We start from the raw sequence: 23,283 nt of genomic DNA, 5'->3' as shown, positions 1-23,283 counted from the left end.
TTAAACTTCCTCCCACGAAACAGTTCTAATGGCTTGGATGTTCTGTTTTCCCGGTGAAGGAAAGGTCTTTGGGAAATTTGTCCCTTTGTCTTTTCTTAAATTATGCGTATATGTGCACATGGATACGACAAAATTTGAATGAAACAGTTCTCCAGCTTGATTTTCATGACTTTCATTGGGAAAACAAAACATACAAGCTACAGAGGTCTATTCGACAAAGAACCGAACCATTCTCGTGTGCCACGGTCGATACGGTTCATAATATAAATAGGCGAAGTTCCAGGAATAATCAGACATATAATTTCCAATTTTTTTTATTAGATCAGGAAGGTGAAGTTAGTTGCAACATTATAATGTATGCATTAAAGAGGCAATACTTGACTTGCTGGGTTGTTACGAAATCCAGTTGGTTCTATCGGACTGATTTTAATATATGCACATTGTAAATAAGGGCACATCCGCCTCAGACCCTCATATACTATTCATACGATAACCTTGTTATTACGAGTACTGATTCTTTTGGCCCAAACGTATACGTTAATCATTTTTTTGTGACCTGAAAGCCTTTTTAATACGACTTTAGCCAAAGCGACTCTTAAATTTTTTATGGCCATTGGTTTGTCTCAATTTAATAACTGGGCCACTGTACAGAATTATCATAGAGATCATATTCTTAGTGAGGAATAAATTTGAGAAACAAAGTTTGTCTGTACCACTGGCTTTTTCTCAATAATGATACTCTGCTGAAAGCAATCTTCTTTCAACCCAAATATTCTTAAGGTGTAAAAGTCAGTTCACCATGCATCTTGCGTTGAGTGCACGACAAATAATCAGGGAAAAATACCGCAAAATGAAAGGACGGTATAGCGCTTGACTGTCGTGTTCCGCTTTCAGATAATTCTTTTAATGAAGAATCTTTGAGCTTTGAAATTACCGTTGAAGTTGCCACTATCCTGCTCGGATTACCCATCGTGCACTCAAAGGAGTGAGTCTTTTACAAATGCTTAGTTTGTAAAGATGCTGTCTCAGCACTCAACATTAAAAAGATGCGATTCTGCCGCTACTGATCCTCGATAATGGCAGAAGAATGACGATCGATCGACTGAATAAGTAACTTGTGGAGTGGTAATGCTGAAAACATTCACATGGGTGAACTAATTGATCAGTTTATCGAGTTTAATTGCATTAGGAGCTAGGGGTAGGTTTTATGAAACTGGGCTGTTATATAGGGGGCGTTCGATTGAACGGCGTATTCCGAGATTAGACTACATGGTATAAACTCTAAAATTACTTGTCTTGGCTTTCATTGTACAAACTAAACAAATACAGCTGATCTGATTGAAATTAATCATTATAATGAATGTAGCATTCCAATTGTCTAAAAAACTGATGCAGCCCAAGGGATTCGTCAAAAATACTGTTATTTCTAATATGATCAATCGAACACACCCTAGGTATCGATAAAAATGTAGTATTCTTCCCTATAACTGTTTTAAAAAGAGCAATATAAATTTGGGACCAGAGGAATACAGCCCTAGGGCAAGATTAATGGCCATGGGAGCCCGGGAAAACCGAAAATGAAAGAAGTTTTTTTATTATTGTTTGTTGTAGTTTCAAAATAATACTCCCCAGCCAGGCTAATGCCACTGTCACATTGTAGAACTACTGACAACAATTCAGAAGGTAACTGATTTCCTCCGAAACGAACCAGTCCGTTTGATTAGCCCCTCCTTCATTTTTGACAAAGAAGAAGATGGGTGTCTTTTGTCCGTTATGCAGTTCTTTTCATTTCGTAGAAACTGTCTGACTGAAGTTTGCAGTATGTCTGTCACCTCTTTGTATCCATCGCACGAAGAAACAGAAATCTCGTAAAATGAACATTCTAGTTCTTGTGATAAGTCACTTCCCTCCGTTTCATCGATCTCTCGAAAATGTTCCAAGTCTCTTTTTGTTGCAATGAGTATCAGCATGACTGAGTTTCCATTTGTTTTGCGTTCTCTGATATGTCTTCCTATCCGCGTGGCTTCTTCAAAACTTGCACGGTCAGTGATGGAGTAGAGGACAAGAAATATATCACCACGGGCTAAACAACAGTTTAACTTTGTTTCTGAGTTCTGTAATAATAATTATAAGAGAATAAAAAGGTATAAAGGTGATGTTACACGGAACGATTCGCAACGACGATTTTTAGCGCAACCCAGCGTTGCAATGTTGGAACAGTGTTGTAACTATTCAAAACAATGTCGCAACAATGTTGTAACGCTGTGTTGCGCTAAAAATCGTCGTTGCGGATCGTCTCGTGTAACATCACCTTAAAGTACGTTTTTTCACCTTGATAAATGATTTCTGCAAGTGTTTGTTATTTGTCTTATCGACCATTAAGTGGAAAGATTAAAACACACACTCAATTCTTCCCTTTTTCCGCCAAAAGGAATTAAACCCAAGGATGAAAAAAGGCGTGGTTCGATTGTCCGATCGGTAGTCCACTGTTTCTGTGACTTAAGGTTATGTTACACGAGACCATTCTCAAAGACGATTTTATAGCGCAACACAGCGTTGCCACATTGTTGCAATGTTGTTTCGAATTACTCCAACATTGTTCCAACATTGCAACACTGTGTTGCGCTAAAAATCGCCGTTGCAAATCGTCCCGTGTAACATCACCTATACAGTTGGTCCATTGTCGTGATCAGTTGTTTTCCTTTGATCCGGTTTATAAGGCGGACGCTAATCTACGGGCAAGCTGGGTGTATGAATTAGGTTTCTTGGTTTCTTTTCCTTGATAACCGTTCTTCTCACAGAGGAGATTACTCTGACAAATGAAAAGTCTGGCAGTTTATGAAAATTTAATATTTTAGTTGTTGGAATACTTTAAGAATGAGAAACAACCGCAGCATTTCTGACAGATCGTTACTGTTGCACTATACAAGGTCAGTGACAAAGTTAGACTTGACATCAGTTCTAAAAAAGTTCAGCACTTTTTAGACCTTTTAGCCCTTGTTTATTAGCGGTAGCCTTTGTAAAGATGTAGTTCAAACCTCTCCGAAAGTCAGTCAGTGAAATGAGCAAAAACTGAAGTTGTTATGGGAACGGGTTAACGCACCTCTCCTGCTGTATCCATTAAGTCAACGTAGATGTATTCATTATCCAACTCCATATGATGCCGCCAAGTGGACTCTGATTGAAAGATAAGAGAAAAAAGAATTCGTTATTTAATTACTCTTATTGCTGACTAAATGATTATCTTAGAACTGCTGCCTGTAGTATAAATCATAATCAATAATTATTTCATATGTTATCAGCGGGATGTATAGGTGGCTACTGCGCAAGTACCACAATACCAAGTCTAACAAAACTGTCAACTGAATACCTGTGCAAGTGCATGCTTAATGGTACTGTTCACTCGAAGTAGCCATGCATGCGGTGATGATCAAATTTTTAGGCGTGGCAATTACAAAAGAACCCTTGCGATTATGGTTCGCACAAATTGGCGGCAACTTTAGCAAATAAAACACGCCTTTTCCCCTTTTCACTCGATTAGACTATAACCTGTTTTGGCTTAAGCGAATGCAGCCTGATAAAAACGACATACCTACCTAGAGTCTGGTCGTATTCCGTGATAAATCTTCGGGTAAGGAAACGGACTATGAGAGCTGCAAATTAAACGGGAAAAGATTGAAATATTCCAAAAATGTAATAGGTTTTATTTTTGCTCTCGGTCCGATATAATAGCTTGGGTCTCATAATAGGTTAGATAGGATCTCTGTATTAACACGCCGTAGGGTGCAGTAAAAATTGGACTAATTTTTATACGGTTGTTTTTTCGATTTCCTACTCAAACTTAAATCCCAATATGTAAACTACTGGCGCAAAAGAGCTACATACTGAACACATTCCTTCACTTTAAAATTAAATCAAGTTGGTATGGATTTTACAGGAAAGACCTTTAATTAAGTGTTTGTTGAAAGATCGATAGCAAGTTGGGCTGAACATTCGGGTCCATCTGGCTGCCCACATCATCTTGAAAACAGGAAACACTGGTTACATAACAGTTCTTGAACTTTCAAAAATATTTTGAGTGTATAGAAGCACGTGATCAAGTGTGCCTAATCAAGAAATAGCCCAATTTTAGCTTGTGAAGCTCAAAGTCTCGAGAAGATCGGTGTTCAGAGAAGCGTTCGTCAAATCAAATTCAAATGTTTTTACTTTAACAATTAGAAACACGAAAATAACTTATACCAATTATCTTTGCCATCTATGTAAATATGAAATAATTAAAATACATTGGATAGTGCAGGTTTAGTTGGTTTTCTATTATTAGAAATAAAGAATCGAGCTACTAGTACTTGCAGAAAACCCGTGACAGGCCTACGTAGCTTCTTTTCGATTAACTTCAGCCGTAGGTGATGGGTTAGAAAGCAACCTTTACTCGAACCTAAAAGTTGTCAAATAAAGAAATACGGGTGAAGACATCTTCTGTGAGTAGAGACCTTAAACTTTATCTAGTAAGGGTTAAAAACCGGTTTCTGAACATGTAAAAGACTTTGCCATTGCTATTTTACAGCGGTTGTTCTCGCGGAATTTTGACGAGGTGCTTTTAAACAAACTTTGTTCATTGAACGAATAAAGAATTTTAAAAGCTATTTCTATTCTTTATTTACTTCCATTAATCCTTTTGTTTTAAAAAGGTACGCATATTTGGGCTGCTTCGGTTGCGCATATACACAAAAAAAACCACAATGGACAGTTAACAGTAGGATAACCCATTCTTTCTATTTTTAAAGGTAATTTGCTCTGTTGCTGTTGAAATGACCGCGCGGTTGTTCAGTATACAAACTTAGTTTGTTCAAGTGTGGAGCTTAGTAAAAACCCACTTATACTCAGGTGTTTTTAATTTATTACCAGTTCCTTTCCCCGGTGCAGTGATGCTTTTTATATTTTTTCAAATTTCAGATTTTCTAGACCTCGGATGTTTGTTTATCTTTTAAGTTACACCAGTTATCCGTAAATCCAAACTGTGCAAGTGTGCCGTGAACACGCTTCGAGTTGTTCACTCGCGCGTGTATAAAACGATTAATCTTTCAATGAACTGAGTATTGCGCATAAGTAAATCTAAATCCCTCGGTTTTGTGTCTTATAATGATACCTAATGAACTAAATAAACAACTCCAGTTGTTGCCTCAATTAGTATGTGATTTATCTGATTGTCTAGTGTAGTTAAGTTATATTCATCCTAAAATGGGAAAAGTATTACTAATTTTTAAGCTGTTGTTTATATGCCGGAACTCTTTTATTCTTAGTGAGTAATAAAAGACTTAAAACACTTGACTTTCAAGTGGATATTTCTTTTTATAGCAATTCATGGGCACGAAGAGGGGAAAATTGTACTTGGTGCTGATTAGATAATAAATGATCTGCCCCCCATACCGGATAGTGTGAAATGTCCAGTTCACGAAACATCGGCAGATAACTAACTTAACTACTAACTAACTAGTAAATACCTGATTTTCCAACGCCATCTTTGCCTAATACCACAGCCCTTGTAGCTTTGAAGTTTGGTTGATGACTTGTCTTTCTTTTCCGCATGTTGTCGGCGTTGTTTTTAGTTTATTATCAACAGGAAAAAACCATCGAATGGATTCCGTGCTGAAATATCTATGAGACAGAAACGGAAATAAAGCTATTAGCTGTTAGTCGTTTTAAAGTTTAGTGGGAAAATGTTTTCTTGAATACTACAGTGGTCAAATGTTATCAAAAATATCAATAAGAGCAAAATAAGCATAATCTGCAATGTTCCAAAAACAAATTAAACTCCTTTGAAGAAAATATAAACAAGCTTGGCTTGTTTTTCAAGAGTTTGACTTCTTGCATTTTGCTTTACGATAAACGCACGGGTGTGTATTGACTCTCCCAAGCATCGCTAAACGTCTACTAATCTTCAAAATCCAATGTCTATTGTGTGTGCCCTTTTTAAAGTGATGTCTCGTTAGTTCAGTGAACCTTGTGTACTCTTTAAGAGCCACTCGACATTATCTTCTCGGTCGTGATTTTTCACCGTGAACCAACCCTTCATCAAACAAACCCTTACTGCAGCAAAGGTTCACTGCACCAGTTTCAATTTGTGGCAGTGAACTATTTGTTTGCAAGAGTTTTCTCATTATATTAGTCGAGGTCTCATTATAACTAAAATGATATTTCGCATCATAAGAGCCTGACGTTAACCTTATCACTGACTTCTGACCGCAAAACAAAAAATATAAGTACCTCTGTGGACGTATGACTGCCTCTTCAGTACAATGAATGTACAATAGCGAAAATTCTACACATGAAGAGTCGGACGCTTGTAACGTAAATTAAGCAGCTACTTCTATTTTAACTCTTTTATGTCCTCTAAAAACAGCACAGTATAACCTGTCATCTGTGTGAAACAATTCAGCTGTTTCTATTGGCTAAGCTCGCCGACCGAGACAAATGAAACACCTCAAATTGCTCGGGTTAGAATGCTCGAGGATTGTATTTATTTTGTTGTATTATGTTGCGTAAATTTTTTAAGAATGAATAAGTTTAAGACGTTAATCAAATAATTAAGACTTCGGTGTTTAGATTTGGACCATTTGGGATATGGGTTGACTAGAGATGCATTTGATTTCCCATCCCACTATTTGGCCAGTTCAAAACCCATCACTTTATGATAATTCTGGTCTGTTCGTTGAGATCAATGTAACGATTAGAGACTTTGTTGTGAGTGTAACTGTATGGGCTGAATACGTTTCACACCTGAGTTAGCAGACTAAGGGAACCTTCTTGTTATTTATTTAGCTTAGAGATTGTTGGTACGGGAAGACTGAATTGTCATTATAGGCGCGAAATAAGTGCCGCTTCTCCATTATTGACATCTTCAAGTAATTTCGTCAATAACCTTGAGTGGAAAGCGGAAGACTAGAGGAGAAGAAAGACAGAAATTCCGATAAACGCAGCAACATTAGTGATGGTGTTGTGGGATTGTAGATCGCGATTCCTGCTAGTCTGTTCTGACTTGTTAGTGTAGTATTGTTCCACCCGTCTTCTCCTTGCCTTCACTAATCCAATGTTCCTCAAAAATTGTGATTTGAAATTTTGAATTTAACACTTGAATTCCCGTACTAAGTGGCTCACGGGAGTATTAATACGTATAATGAAATAAGACCTTTTTTGCAAGTAGCGACGTGTGCCAGAAGAGGCCGCTTTTCTCTGATACCAGGGAAAAGAGACCACTGCCAGCAGGGAAGTGCCGGTGTTAGTGGTATATAGAGCCTGCATTCCAAGTTGGCAGTTTCAATACCCACATGATGACTAAAAGGTTCGGTTAAAATCAGAGCGGAGAACAGAGAGAATTTTACTGCATACTCACAGGCTGGCATTTCTTGCTTCTTACAATATCGAGACGCATACAGACTTCATCCAAAAGCCGGTACGAATACGAAGAATGTTAACGAGATGATAAAGATATAACATGCTTACGACCGTCGAACGACTAATAATGTGTTCACACACGAGTTTCATTTCTTTTATCAGGAACGCCTGTTATTAGGTCTAATTAGAAAGGATAAAAGAACAAACTTGGCTGTTTTTTTATGACAAATGTAGGCTGTTCTAAGAGATTGTATTATATATTGAGCAAGCGTTGACTGACAGATTGATTCTGCGTAGTGGATTCAAAGAATAAGTTGTATATTTTTGTGCTTAGTTCATAGGACTATGAAAAGATACCATTAATCAATCATTATGAGAAGACTCTGGTAACCATGTTACTAGCGAGTGGAGGTGCGGCCTGAAACACAATTACTTGCCAAATGAATGCATGGCGGATATGTGTAAGTGCTGCAAGGTACGAAAAGCGTCGAAGCGGGAAAAACCGACCCAGCCATTTCCTTTTCCCGTTCTTTTACATCTTCCCGTCTTCTTTTCCTTTTCTTGTTCTCCTCCTCTTCCTTCTTCTTTTCTGGTCTTGATGACTAAACACACAGCCAATCGAGCGACCAGCCTAAAACTGAAGCCCGGGGGTTACTTCCTCATAAGAGGCTAATGGGGATGTGCCGCTGGATGGGGTCGTATTTTCACGACTGGATTGACTACAATGGGGTCGCATTTTCATCAGAGTTACTAGAATAGGGTCGCACATTTTCGGATTTTTTGGGGTAAGACAGTTCTTTATATTTACGGTTAGGAGCGGTACCAGAATGTTTGTACTGTAGCAAAGTAAAGTGTTCTTCATTTAGTTTTAAAAATGGGTCAATTCATAAAAATATAAAGTGACCAAATTGGGATGGCGAAAACTATACATTAGCCCAAAAGTGACTAAGATGGGGTCTATAATTGGTCACAGAATAGACTATAATGGGGTAGGGGCTCTGAGAGGCCAGTGGCACATACCCAGCAAAAATTTACCCAAGGGCGATGAGGCAGTTTATTTTGAGCAGCAAACGACTCAGAAGAATATGTTTCGTTGGAACTTTTGAACGAAACGAGTCATCAATTACCACGTGATTTACTCCAGATCTGGCATGATTGCTCTGCCGCCTGGTGCGCATTATTAAGACATTTTCATCCCCTCTTAGTAAATGAAACACTTTGCATGGCTGGTTTTAAGTTTCAAGTCTTGTTGTGTGTTCGGTTAATACAGTCAACTCTCGCCTTGCGGACACCTCGCTATTACGGGCACACCGCTAATACGGACAGCTGCTGAATCAACCCCCGGTTAAAATTACAGACATTTGACTGAAACAAATCTCGCTATTACGGATTCTCGCTATTACGGACTTACAGACACCTCTCTCAGTCCCGACAGCACAATTTTATTGTTCTAACTCTCCTTATAACGGACATCAATCAGCATCTTTCGACATTTTAGCAGAATTATCTTAGATTATAATTCATTTCTTCCTCTTCCTCTCTTCGTCTCTGTCACTTTGGTTGAAAAGTGAACATTCCGATTCCCGTTTAATATGATCCTTCCATGAAACTACCGTACTTACTTGCAAAAAACAGTCTTGATGTACAAAATGTACAGAAATTGGATTTTCTAGTGCCTTACTTTACGGTTTTTGTGACCTAGAAATTTTTCAGTGACTGTTGCGGTGAATGAAAGGGAGATGCAAGTTGTGTTCTGTTACGATTTATCGTGTTTGTAAATAAAGGCGTGACGCTGTTTATATGCGAAAACTGCACTGCAATTGGTTCTGGAGACAATGTACAATATTAGTAAATCAGTGTAATTCCTCTAATATCAAGAAATTTTTTCTTGCACCTCATTATTACGGAGTGTCGCTATTACGGACACAGATCAAAAACGAAATGATCAAATCTAGCCTAAACGAATTAATGCCTGTTTATCTAAAACTATTTAACACGGTCCTCGACTTAGGAACTATGCCCCAAATGTGGTGTGATGGCCTCATTACACCAATTTTTAAATGTGGTACTAAAAGCGATCCATCAAACTACCGTGGAATTTGTATTTCCAGTTGTATTGGAAAACTATTTTGTTCAATTCTCAATCAGAGACTTCTAAAGCACGTTGACTTAAATAATATACTTCACAAGTCTCAAATTGGTTTTCTAGCAAATAATAGAACAGCAGATCATGTCCTCACACTTGGAACAAGGAGAAAATATATGCGTGTTTTGTTGACTTTAGGAAAGCCTTTGATTCGGTTTGGCATGATGGGCTTCTCTATAAGTTATCTAAGATCAATGTCCAAGGAAAGTTTTATAGTCTAATTAAGAGTCTATACTCGAAGTCTACCTGCTCTGTCAGGATTGGAAATAACAAAACGCGATCTTTTCAATACGAAAGAGGAGTGCGGCAAGGCTGCATTTTAAGCCCTCTGCTCTTTAACTTATACCTTATCGATCTAGCGTTCTCATTTGACAATGTTTTATCAGACCCCTTCGTGTTACCAAATGGCACCAGACTCAACTCTCTCCTTTACGCAGACGACTTGATAATATTATCGCGATCCAAACTTGGTCTACAAAACTGCCTTAACGTACTATCTTCATATTGCAACTCATGGATGCTTAGAATAAATCCTAAGAAAACCAGAATAATGATTTTTCAGCGATGCACACGAAAATGTGAACATAACTTCCGCATAGGCAATGAAGTAATCGACGTTGTCCAAAACTATACTTACTTAGGAACTCGCATTACATCTTCCGGAAATTTTACACTTTCGCTTGAACATCTCCGACAAAAAGCTCTTCACGCGCTCTTCAGCCTCAGGCGGCACACGGATTTGAATAATCTTAAACCCTCACTTGCGTGTAAAATTTTTGACTCTATGATTTCACCAATTCTAATCTACAACAGTGAAGTTTGGGGTGCTTTTGTTAAATCAGATTTTAAGTCCTGGGACAGCTCTGCAATTGAAAAAACTCATTTGCAATTCTGTAAACGTTATTTACAAGTACATAACAAGGCATCCAACATTGCTTGTAGAGCTGAACTCGGTAAATTTCCCATGATCATTGATATAAATAAAAAGATTCTAAATTACTTAGACTATCTGAGAAGTAAAGATGAAGATTCTATAGTTAAACAGGCCTTACAAATTTCAATTGACCTTCATCATAACGGAAAAACTAGCTTTTACTCTAATCTCATGAAAATGGTTGACTACTATGATCTAAACTATGACTTTTCCTGTAATTCATTGAGTGACTCAATAGTTAATAGGTATATCGGCATAATGAAAAATAAGTACGTCTATTACTGGAATCAGACCCTTCAACAATCACAAAAACTCAGTTTTTATTGTACAATCAAAGACGACTATAGCCCATCGCCGTACCTAGGTTTAACAAGAAAAAACCCTTCGAGAAAAGCATTAGTTAGATTTAGAATAAGTAGTCATCAACTTAGAATTGAAACAGGTAGATACGAAAACATTCCTCGCAATGAAAGGATATGTCACTTTTGTACAAGTAACAAAATCGAAGATGAAAATCATTTCTTACTAGATTGTAAGGCTTATTCTCAGATCAGAGACATATTTTTCTCCAAACTAGAAACTAAAATACCTGACTTCAAATCACTTTCACACGATACTTTAATATCTCTTCTTATGAATTCTTCTGATTATTTAATTAACTGTCAATTAGTTTCATTTATCTCGCAATGCTTTGAATTAAGAACCAAATTAATATCAATGAATGAATGAATGAGAACTGTAACGTTTTGTAATGTTTTGCACGTACTAATTAGTTGAATTAGTACTTAAATTTAGACTAATAGCTTTTGCAATACTGTAATTCCTTTATGGTCATGCAAATAAAGCTTTTGGTGTATGTATGTATGACTTTATATAGATTGTTTCCTATTCTTCAGTTGTCACATAGGAACTCGCCACAAGTGTCGATGCATTAACTTAACGCCGAGTTTGTCGAGACACTCAATTTGATAATTTAAACAATTGTAAAATAAATTTTCAGCGCGCATTTTTGCAGCTTACACATTATGTTCACACAGCGACTCATTCCTGCTTCAGTCGGTGAAAGCGCTGAGGTTGACCCATATAATCTAGAGGTTGTCAGTTCAATCCTCGCATGGGTTGGGCCTTCTGATACTCAGGCTATGTAGGGGTCAAAAACATTTCAGGTTTTCTAATTCCTCGCTACCTTTATAAGGACCTGCAGTTCAAAAGGTTTCTTTTTTCTCAAAAGAAGTGGCCATTATCAGAGGAAAGAAACTTGAGGTATAGCCCATGAAGCAATCGTGGATGTTAAAAAACAAGACAGTTTGAGCTTTATAATCCTGATTATATATATCAAAAATTTCTATAACGATTTCAAATAAATTGAGAATTACTAAGATATTCTACCATACAGAAGAATCGTTGGGTCAAAGTTTAATTCAATTTATCCCACTTGTGCTGAAACTTTAGAATTAACATTGCAAGAAATTATTTTAATTTCCGGCTCTCTATTACATTCAACCTTTAGCTTCATCGGTAACATGCCCCCGATACCGAGTAATTTCAGAAGGCTGATTAAATTAAACTCTCTTTTAGGTTTAGTTATTCTGTGAAAAAGAGAGAAGAATGGATTATTCGCCTAATTCTCCCCGAAATTCTTAGAATAAGTGATCCCTGGAGTAGTTTTAAAACTAGCTTGTCCCTTTATGAAGCCTTTCTGGCTATAAGCAGTTCACGTTCAGGCGAGTGACGGTGGAATCGTCTCTTTTTCGTTACCACATTTTAACTTTGAGTTAAAAAAGCAATTGAAAATAATAATTTAAAAAAATGATTACTAACCTATCAATAACAATCTGTTTGGTGACAAAAACTGATAGAAAAAGAATATTGATTAGGCCGAATGAGTTTCGTGTCTATGGCGCGTGTATAAATCCAGCAGATTTGTTTTTCTTAGATAACTGAAAGATCGAGTGTTATAATTGGAATTTTTCAAGTGGCTTACCATCGTAATGTAATTCCCTTGTAGGGTAATTGATTACGCAGGATAAGCGTCATCGGCTAGAATAATTGGTTAAGAGAAAATCTAGAAAGTTCTCCTCGAAAACTGTTGTGAAAAGTTATTTAGTGGTTTTTAATCCACCGTATATAAGATTAAGTTTACGGATTAAATAGTGTTGTGAGAGTTTCAGTTTTCTCTGGTTTACCATCACCTCAATCGATTTGTAAAGCAGTCAGCAACCAACTACTCTGACACAGAATAAACAAATTTACCCCTAAGTTCTTCAGTCAATCACTTTCATAAAAGTTAAACAAACGATTTGCCAAACCATTTGATTTTAATCATACCGATGTAAGAGGGGTCTTAGGACACAACTAATTTAGCCTCTGGCAGGGAAAATGATTCGGCAGCCTTTATTTGAAACTTCAACTGCTCTATTTGTCCCCAGCAGAAATCATTTACGAATTCAACTCTTTCAGTACACAATTTTACAAACAAACCCAACTGTATGTGTAGAGCAAATACTAAGAAATGCGCTTAAATGAGCCAAAAAGGAAACAACAAAAAAAAGAAATAAAGTGTTTAACTTGTTTTGGTCGTCGATCATGATGAACTGCACGATTAAACCATTATTTGTAAGCCGTATACAGCGATAAAGCATGGTTTTAGCTGATCATAGCGCTTATCACATTATAACTATCATCAAATTAAATTGATTGGAACCAGTATAGTTGTTAGGGGTTTAGTCGACGAAAGCCATGGACAACATCGCTTCCTTGGCCTGCGTAAATGCGGCTTTCTTTTAGGAAACACTTAAGTATTATATCTTAATTATAAATATTAGGGCAAAATCAACTTTTCCGGCTTAACATTATCAAAGGCGTGAAGTATCTTTGGAAAAAAAAGAATCTGAGATTTTCGATAAGGTCATGAAGGGTAATATGCATGTCCCAGGTTCTGAGTACGGTGGAACCACTAGTAGGAGACGGTGTGTTTGACGGGCTGAGACAGTTGCAAGGGAGTTTAATTTCCAATAAGAAGATAAACTTTATAAGCTACAAAGAAAAGAATACAACAACAGCTTCCGGCCATGACCCAATAAAAAGGGAAAAATATGCAAAAACTGGGAACTGATCCTATAAGTACAAGTACTATCTCCTTGGAGATATGAGTCATCTATGTACCTGTGCAACTTGTGCCTATTGCAATAGCCGGTTTTGACGAGCAATGTCGCCAGCTATTAAGGCACAAGATGCACGTACAGCTACATTGCTTAATTGGTGCAACATCAATATCCTGAACTATGCTATGTTCATACTATACCGGATTTGAGGGCTTCTGTTCACATATATTTAAAGAGAACGACGATTTTGGCGCGATTTCTATAGCGCGGGAGCCGCGCCGCGCCTCGCCGATTACATAACTGGACAATCACATATCGGATAGGAGTTCACACCATAAAGGATCATAAAGGATAGCTTTTAGCGTCGATCGGCACGAAACGCAATCCAGTATGTTGTGAGATTATATCCTAACATGCCTGCAAACATTATGTGCCAGTGGGCTCCATGCACCATGCAATTTTTTTGTTTCCTTCTTTCTCTCTTTTTTTTTACTTTTTCTTTTTAGTTAGTTAGTTAGTTTGTTTGCTTGCTCTTGTTTGATGTTGTTACTTCCAGATTCACCGATTCCTTGCGCGGAAAATGCGCCGCCTGATTTAACAGCAGTTTTTAAAACAGACGACCCAGTTCCAAAATTCCTTCCAACGTTAAGCCTACTAAGCTACATTACTCTCCCCGGCGCCCTCGACAGCTCATATGTAAGTATGTCTGGGTTACAGATACATTACAGCTGAGTGGCGTTGTTGCCTTGCTTGCTGAGTTTTCTTGAAGGACCTTTCTTGATTACTCTATGATATGCACTACAAACTACTCGACTGAACTGAATTTTTAACCAGACCACCATGGACGGAAAAAAGAGAGTTAGACCCCGTTAATCAAAAGTACACAGACAGACGACCAAGAAAACAGTACCTTAGATGACTTCTGAAAATGGGCGCCGGTCTTTACGGACGGATGAAGAGAAATGTTCCTGCTGTGTCGGTCGTTTCTGCCTCAGCAAACTGAAAAACCTCCAGAGTCTGTACACATAAGAGAGTATACCGTATTCGACCTCCGGCCTAAACCTTCGGTATCAAAGGACGGGAAACTTTATAAGCTGGCTATGAATATCTGGTACAGATGTTTATCAAAGCTATCCTAAAAATAAATTAGCTGCATGCCTTTTGAGTTAAAGAAGACGACCACTGCTCGTTTTACAATGCTGTTTTCTGTTTCACCTAAAATATTATAATAATCTATATTTGTCTGGCATTTTCATAGGTAGACTAGTAAGCTTTTCCATGTGCTTGCTATAGCTTATCCTCCAAGACAGCAAAGAATAACAGCCCACTTAAATTGTCGAATAGCACTAGCACTATGCATTGTATAATTAGCTTGTCAAGTGGAGCTGATAAAAAAGCTGCAAGATTTGGGCCTCAGCTTATTAAGTCAAGAGTATAAACCAGGACCGGATTCTATTAACATTTCTGAACCAAGATGTTCACTTCTAAAAATTTAATGCGATGAGAGGCCATCATTAAAATCGACGACACTGACAAGACCGAGAAAAGTTTGAAAGTTTTTGTTTGTGGTCCGATATCTTGCAAAGCCTTCAGACCAATTGAGTTCAATGCAATCTTGATACCGCCCACTCTCAAGAACCTAATGAGATACAGTCCACAAGATGTTGGAAATAAACAACGAGACATGTTTTTTTAATAACCGCTGCATGCATCCTACTGTCTGCTTGCATGCTTATCGCCCACAACTTATAACTGAGTACAGGTCACGAGGCAAGCCACAGGTGGAAATTATCCCACTGTCCACTCCAAAAGTATTATCGTCATTGTAATCAGAGTGAGTTCTTTAGTTCTAACGGCCTCTAAGCCAGATAACAGGTGCATTTTTTCTACACTAAAGTGGAATTTTTTCCCTTTTATCAACATGTGTCTGACCATGAGTTGGTGAGTCAGTTTCCTTATTCAGGTTTGAGTAATCGCTGCGATTAACAACCTTCTTACAATCATGAGCGTTGATTCTATGAGGAACACATAGCTGAATAGTTTTGATTAGAAGCGGTACCAAATTTATTAAATACATTCGCCGGACGACCTTTTTTATCGACAAGGGCAAACTAGTTTACCTTGATTAGAATTGCACTAGAAATGTTCTTATGTTTGATAATTTACACATTAGCTAGTATCATGATTACGGTTACAAAAATATTTGATTCCTTTCTCGGTAGAGCCCGGGCGATCCCAGAATTTTTGATTCTATAATTCTTTCCTGCCGTAGAAAAACAGAACTTGTCTTTTCATAAAACCACTCTAGCCCCATTTAAGGAGAACCAAGACAGTCTTGGATTCTGGATTCCACGCCGTGGATTCCGGATTCCAGGTACTAGATTCCAGTCCTTGTAAATGGAACTTAGATTCTGGATTTCATTCCGAATTAGTGGGATTCCAGAATCCTTGAGCTGCATATACCGGATTCTAAAGCCCAGGATTATGTGTTACACAAGCAAAAATTTCCCAGATTCCGGAATCCGGATTCCTGGCCCTACATGGGGCGACCACTCAGCCGAACTTACTATCAGCCTCAAAAAGGCCGAACAACTCGACTTCAACTCAACTTCTAGGAAAATCCGGCATCCTGCACTATTTTTTATCGCTTTCCCGAATCCCATTTTTTTTTCTCTCCAAAATACATACGTTAAAAAAGACTAATTGCTGTAGAAGCTAACAAATGTAAGATGCAGATGCGTTTGATATTTTGAATTTACGTGAATTTTAAGGCCATCGCAAAAAAGAAATGCTTTCCGCACCTCAGCATGACGAAGCGGAGGGGAAAAGGAGGAAGAAAGGAAGAGGGAGAGAGGAGGGTTTCATCCCCCTCTCTCCCAACCCCCCACCCCCTCGATGCTTTTTCCTGCATGCTAACTATTCTTTGCGCCGCCCCCACTATCTGAACGCCTAGAAAATAGTGCCGCAGAGACAGGAAATAACGTCACCACTGTCTTGTTCTCGATCGGGAGCAGAGCTGGGGTCACTATACTGTTTCGCATTCTAAAATTTAACTGAACAAATGATTTCTTCAAGATTTTCAATAAATTAAAAGAGCTTGAGCTATTTCAATTGCAAAAATACATGAGCACCAAGTTATTTAAAACTGGTTTGCTAGTACCGTTTGTACCGAGTACTTTCCTGTCATAAGGTTGAAACAAGGGGTCATCTGTCTGTTTGTCTGTTGATTACTTGACAATTTAAATCAGATAATCATTACTAAGATAACTCTATAGTTTGCTTTCATCAAGGACACCGCTGAACGCTCGCCTGTTTGATTTGCATTTGCCGTCAGTAAGACTTCCCGAATTCCCGACAGACAGGAAAAAATTCCCGCATCCCGTGCCCAAATTTTGATGAATCCCGCTTCCCATCAAAATATGTTGCGTTTCCCGAATCCCGCACCGTATTTTGGTCAAATCCCGGATCCCGAAAATACCTTTGCAGACTCTGAAATAAGGTCGACAGTGAGACTTGCGCGGTCTTTATCCTCTTTTTCGCATAGTTAATAACATGCCATTTAATTTGTTCTGAACGGCCAGGTACCGCCATTGTGCCCGACCGAGACCTCTTTAAAAAAATGAATGTGCGCAAGCTTTATGGCCGAATATACCTGCTTCAATGTAGACAGCGATGAAATGGCATCAACAGAATCGATGAAGCAAGAACATCGACACTGAGAAGAAAAACGAGTAGCGATTGAAATGAGCTGCGCTTAGAGACACGGAAAGATCCCTTTTAACTCCAATACAAACTCTTTTTACATTCTCGTAAGCGGGCAATTCCCGTAGGTGACAGCGGACACTTTTTACGTGTACGAGTTAGATTTTAGCTTTATTTTTTAAGCTCTCATAAGCAAACAACTGAAATCTCATGCACCAATGAATCTTGTATTTTAATATATCAACTCAGTCATATCGCTGCTCCTCACAATGAATTTATATTAGTTTTTTCCTAGCTTATTATTATTATTGTTATTATTATTGTTGTTGTTATCACTATTAATATTATTATTTGCGCAAAGAAGATGACGTGCTGTTATGGCAATCTACCCGTGCACGCAGATGGCCACGCGTATATATAACCAACATAGCTACCTGTATCGCACAGGTTACATTAGAACTAGTACACTTCTTGGCTTTTGTTTAACAAGCTGTGGTTTGGTCTCATATTCTTGGAAGTTCTGGCCAATTATCCGACTGACAGATACGAGTTGGGCTGTGATTTGAAGCTTGAGACTTTGCTCGTTAGCTGAATCCTGGTACTTCAAGGGTATGACTATCTGAGTTACGTCATTTCCCGCCATTTCTGCCGATGCTTTCTTGTTTTTTGGAGGAGCCCGGTGTGAGCGCTTGAAGTCTCTGGTCTCTCGTTTAAACTACACTCAACAGCTTAACAACTCCACCATTAATACCTTTGTCAACTCGAGGTGTCGCACACGACTCCCCTTACGAGTTTTTTTATGTGTGTGTTCGTCTGTCACGTGACTTTGGACATTTTTCGCTTGTTATGTTCTGTGTTATCGTTAGCGAGGACATTGTTAGCAACTTTGAAGCCGAACAGTTCGATAAGTTAGCCTTTTTATGGCTTAGACCTTCCTTTTTTCTTTCTCTTTAGGTTTCAGAGCGATTGTTATTGAGAACTCAGGTAGTGGTGCCTGTAATTTTCTTTATCAGAAAACCACCTTCAACCACGAGGTCAACTATGTGCAAGGCTTCGTTTGAGTACAATTTTTTGAGGCGAGATTTGGGGGTTTTCGACGTTCACAAATAAAAAGTTGCAAAAAAAGGAAAAAAAAAGTTCATATGAGTTCCTCGTGATTCGTGCCAGCACGAGGATTTTTTCAGGCTTTTATTCCAAGGACCTATCTCTGTCTGCTCATTTGCTTGCATCAGCACATCGCCCCCTCCCCCCCAACCCCCACCCCCCTTCCCCGAGGCAGGGCTTGTCTGATGTCTGCAGGCAAAAATGTTCTATCGCCGACAAAATTAGTACAGACATTATGCCGTAAAGGGCCTTTCGGACGTTTAACCACTTCCTCTCCATGCAATGTTGTGCCGCTGTTCGAGCTACCTGTAGAAAACAACAAGCACCCCAACTTTGAATGGAGGGGAGTTGGAGGGTTGTGGATTGAAAAAAACTGTTTGAATGCAGAGGTTTACGCAACACTTAAATATAACTGACTTGTTCCTCTTGCCGGATCTCTAGTTAAAGGCAGACGTCACTCAAACCCGGGTAAAATAAAACAAAACTGAATGCAGGGCTAGCACTACGGCAAAGGGCTGATTTCATAGGCCAATGTTAGAGCTAACAAAATTAGCCTTCGTCAGGGTCAGAGCTATACCGGAGTTACCCTCGGATTGAGTACTGTCTCTGCAATGTTGTGGTCGATTGAGAACCAAGTTATACCAATCAAGTCAATCTGTGACACACAAAGATGCCGAAAGTTTAAAGATCATAATCTATTTTATTAAATTCGAAAAGGAAAATTACCTTCATTTATTTGCAGACTAACAGTCGCTTCGAAATGAAAGGAATAAATCAGCCATAGTAAAGGTCTGTATCTCTGTTACAAAAAAGTCGAAACGTTATTTCCGTTAGGCCACTAAAAGATTACTTGTTATAGTCTGCCGTTTTATTAACCTCAACAAAGGATGATTCATCAGTGCCGTAGCCAGACCAAACGGCCAACCGAGGCAGGCGGGAGTTGCTAGGGGGGTTCGGGGGCATGCCCCCCCCCCCCCCCCCCCCCGAGAAATTTTGAACTTTAGTCTCTCGGAAATGCGATTTGCAGCGTTTTCTGGGCCTTTCGGTAATTTTTTTTCGAGTTAATTTAAGTGGAATTTAAAAAGCAATAATCAGAAACAAGCTACATAATCTGGGTGACCGTTAACCTCGCCAATGGTTTTGAACAGTATTTGTTCAAAAAAAATTTGAGTTAACGTACGTAGCCCCTTGAGATCGATGATATGGTAATTTTTTCATAGTATATTGACTGAATTGCTGAATTCTTTGTAATATCATGATGCGTTAAAAATATCCGATGATCGCTTATGTAAAATAAAAATGATCGGCGAAATTCGTCAAAATTTTACCGAGGCGAGTGCCTCGGTTGGCCTCATACTAGCTACGGCGCTGATGATCCGTCAGTAACGAATTATGAATGAAAAGTAATTAAACAAAAGGGTGAGACCGATAGACGACATCTTTAAGCTAAGAAAGACGATCCTTTTCTATGAAAGCGGAAAATTTCATTAACTACAAAAAAAAAAAAATGAAACTTGAATATGGGCTGGAGGTCAACATATTTACTCTGATTATTAAAACATCGCTCTGAAGTTGGTTGGCGTTGGATATTTTGACCCTGATAGAAAAAAAGTTGTTTTTTGTAGGAGCACGGTATGACTGAGAACTTTTTCAGGAGTGAGGATGGAGGAGGGTTGAATTATTGTTTTTAATCAAGAAACAAGGTTTCTTTGGGTACTCCATAGATGCCGTGAAACATTTATCCAAAATAGTTTGAAGCTTTCAATATTTTCAAGGACAAGTACATAGGCAGAAGGATTTGTTTATCAAATTGTAAATGGAAAACAGTGGATTAAACAAGCTAAGGATTGATCGTGATACCGGCGGAGATCGTAACGTATTGCGAACATTAGGCGATAGAGGTTTACGAGAGTTTCGTTTATAAATTCCTTTCTCAGTTGTATATCTTTTGTGAAGTTTCTTGCCATTTTATTTGTACAGACTTTTGCTAATTAATTTGTTTCACGAAAAGGACTGTTAATCAATTGTATTAATTGTTTTTATACATTCAAGCAGCTGTCGACAATAGGTTGTCGAGATATATGAGTTTGATAGATACTGAGCCAGCAGGAACATCAGTGTGTTTCAGTTGTAATACGTATTCGTGTTCAGAAAACGCCTTTATAAAGAGTAAATATTATGCGATTAGAAACAAGTAGGAGACCTTACTTAATTCAAGCATAACAACAGCTGGAGTACCTTGTCTTCCTATGTAAGTCATCTCGGATGTAAAAACGTATAATTATAATTGTTATTAAATGAAAGAGGAAAGGTGAAATTTGACTGTCAAAACTTCTGACCGAGAAAGCTCTATTTGGGGACTAGCTAAGATCATGCAAAAAAAAAATACTCCAGAAGCCCCCAGGAAGGAGTCCAACCAAGATATTGAATAAAGTTAATAGGCGAAGAAACTTTCAAGTGCAAATTACTGTGCATGAATTTGTAAGCTTAATCACCCCTGTTAAGTGCTCAACAAGATGATAAAACTAGTGTACTTGTGCTTGTAAATTAATTTCATAACATAATTAATTTCACAATCGATAGGCTGGAACTTACTCATATTCGAAGGCAAATACCAACAATTGTCCCTCATTCAGCTTGCAGCGTCATAATAATGTTAGCCTTATTGTCCTTATTGCAGCCTTACTCTGTAGACAACAGAATACAAGTGTGTCGCTTTAGACGCACGAGACAGCTCAAGGGGTTTCCGGACTAAATTGAATAATCGCATCTATTTCTTAGTAGTTGATGACAGCCGCGGAAGGGGCCATTATCCGCATCACGCGATTTACGAAGAATTAATCGGAAAATCTATATTAAAAAATATGGAAAAGTGCGCATAGAACTAAGAAACCAAGTCACATTATCAGTGACCTGCAATGGCTCAGGAACGTCAGATCGATCATGCATGATCCAAGAATTTTTATTTTCTCACATTTGTGCCCCATCATCTCACACCTCACGCAGGCTGCAAAACGTCCTGTGCATACCACGTTACATGATTGAGGGTAGACCCTTAATGGGAATTCACATGTTTTGAATAACCCCCTTGTAACTACAAGAAGTTATTTGTGAAGCTGAAATAAAAACAAAAATATGAAGCTAACTGGCACTGATTTATTTTTGTTAGCTGACGGTCGTTGATATAAAGCAGCACTAAAATATCAACCATATGGACACAGTCTAAAGAAAAAGCATTCTAGCTCAAACTGGCTCGGTCCTTGGCGACAAACGTTGGTTAACCAGAGCCTTCCGTTATAATAACGATATCATGATAACCAAAAAAATGCGTATTTGACAAATCTGCATTCGCTTAACGGAATTCGAACAGTTAAAAGGTTCCGGGTGTAGTTAACAATCAAAAAGCTGAATTTGAAGAGAGAATTTTGAAAAAGATACAAAGTACAGGAGGTCATGCACCGACATAAGTCCATTACCCAGTGTGTCAATAACAAAATGCCGGAATCTCACTGATTAAATGTTAGTACAAAGTCCTTATTACATTGCGCCTTGCAGCTTCCAAAGCACAGAAAGCAAAAACATCATAGACTTCAGGAACTGTATCATTTTCTTTAGTTTCAAAGCTCTCATAATCAATAGTGCTTATCAGCTTTTCAAAGTGTAGGGGAAGAAAAAAATATCTGAGTAACTTCTCTTCATGAAAGTCATCGAAACAGTCTGCAACTCGGGAACCGGCAACAATTAAGGCCCTTATTGTCAACTAAAGGCGCGTTTTTTGAACATGTGCAGGTGTTGACGGACCTATAGCTTCAGAGGGGTTCATTGTAGCCTAGCGAGCACTAGCGCATGAAAGGTGCGCGTACCCTGGAGCGAGCACTTCTTTGTGCCCGTTCGACTTTCCCGCCAATTTTGGAATATCAGATAAGTCTTACAAATCAGTCATCAAAAACAGGAGATTAGAAAAAAGTGTTTCTGATATTTTGGTAGCATTTATTTGTTCGATTTCCCGATGTTTTGATGGCATTTACTTCTTCGATTCCCGCTATTCGCACTCACTCCGTCGACGGACCTTTAGTGTCAAACGAATTTCATTTGAGTTTACGTAATTTCCAAACAGATGGCTTTTTTTGAAGAGTTTTTCTGTTTTAAACACTGAACAACAAATGGCATTGGCCATCTTAGGTTTTGAGGGCCGGAATGGTGGTATCAGTATTGCCGATTGGATTGGACAAGTACTCGATCAGTTTAATTTTCCTTCTGCTTTTACTTGATGTTCATCACTTCCAACAATTATCAGTAGAAATCAAATAGATACTGACAATTATTGGTATATTTACAGCTACGGAGAAATGGAATGATATTAGAGAGAGTTTTAGAGTCAACTTTACGGCAAACGAGGATTTTTACCACGTGACCAAGCTTTCCCTTTACTACTGACTGCTTCATTTTTTCTACAAAAACATTCATTGATAGTTTCACGTTAACTTTATCCAGAAGAATTTTTTCGGACTTTTTTTTTATCAGCTCATTTGCTATTTTTGGATCTGACGATTACCGTAAGCGTGACTCTAAATCTCTCTACAAAGCTTTCAATCAACGTTTATACAGAAATATCAAGGAATTTACGTAGCAACTTTTAAAATTTAGGTAGCAACTTTTTGGAATTTTTGGCAATTTGTTGGCAATTTTTTTGGCATTCCAGTGAGCAACTTTCCAGCATTTTACAAGCACAATCGGGAAAGGCCTAGTAACTAGTTCTCCGGCAGAGCCATTCCTATTTTCACTGACGAGTTGAGCAATAGATTTTGCAATAACAAACTGCGGGCATTTTTCTTGTAAGGACGTTATTCCGTCGATCGTTGATCAATAAACAAACTTTTAACCAAAAAGTTTCGGGTGAG

At 38.3% G+C, this 23,283-nt stretch overlaps 1 protein-coding gene across 3 annotated transcripts; it reads right to left on the bottom strand.

The window, feature by feature from the left end:
- Window positions 1-411: 411 nt before the first annotated feature.
- On the bottom strand, window positions 412-21,080 carry LOC140933837 (ras-related and estrogen-regulated growth inhibitor-like). Of its 3 annotated transcripts, none has more exons than XM_073383497.1 (5): window positions 20,978-21,080; window positions 5,502-5,655; window positions 3,597-3,653; window positions 3,104-3,177; window positions 412-2,114 (listed from the first exon to the last, which is right to left on the bottom strand). In XM_073383497.1, the coding sequence occupies exons 2-5, from the start codon at window positions 5,584-5,586 to the stop codon at window positions 1,677-1,679; spliced, it is 654 nt and encodes a 217-aa protein (XP_073239598.1). In that variant the 5' UTR covers window positions 5,587-5,655; window positions 20,978-21,080; the 3' UTR covers window positions 412-1,676. The 3 variants fall into 3 exon arrangements, with proteins under 3 accessions (XP_073239598.1, XP_073239599.1, XP_073239600.1); XM_073383498.1 differs by lacking the exon at window positions 20,978-21,080 and adding an exon at window positions 19,109-19,176; XM_073383499.1 differs by lacking the exon at window positions 20,978-21,080 and adding an exon at window positions 7,391-7,623.
- Window positions 21,081-23,283: the final 2,203 nt, after the last annotated feature.

The sequence above is a fragment of the Porites lutea genome, chromosome 4 (assembly GCF_958299795.1).
Source record: "Porites lutea chromosome 4, jaPorLute2.1, whole genome shotgun sequence".
Classification (NCBI taxonomy): Eukaryota; Metazoa; Cnidaria; class Anthozoa; order Scleractinia; family Poritidae; genus Porites; species Porites lutea.
The sequence above is the reverse complement of the archived record's forward strand: the minus strand, read 5'-3'. Positions and strand labels throughout refer to the sequence as shown.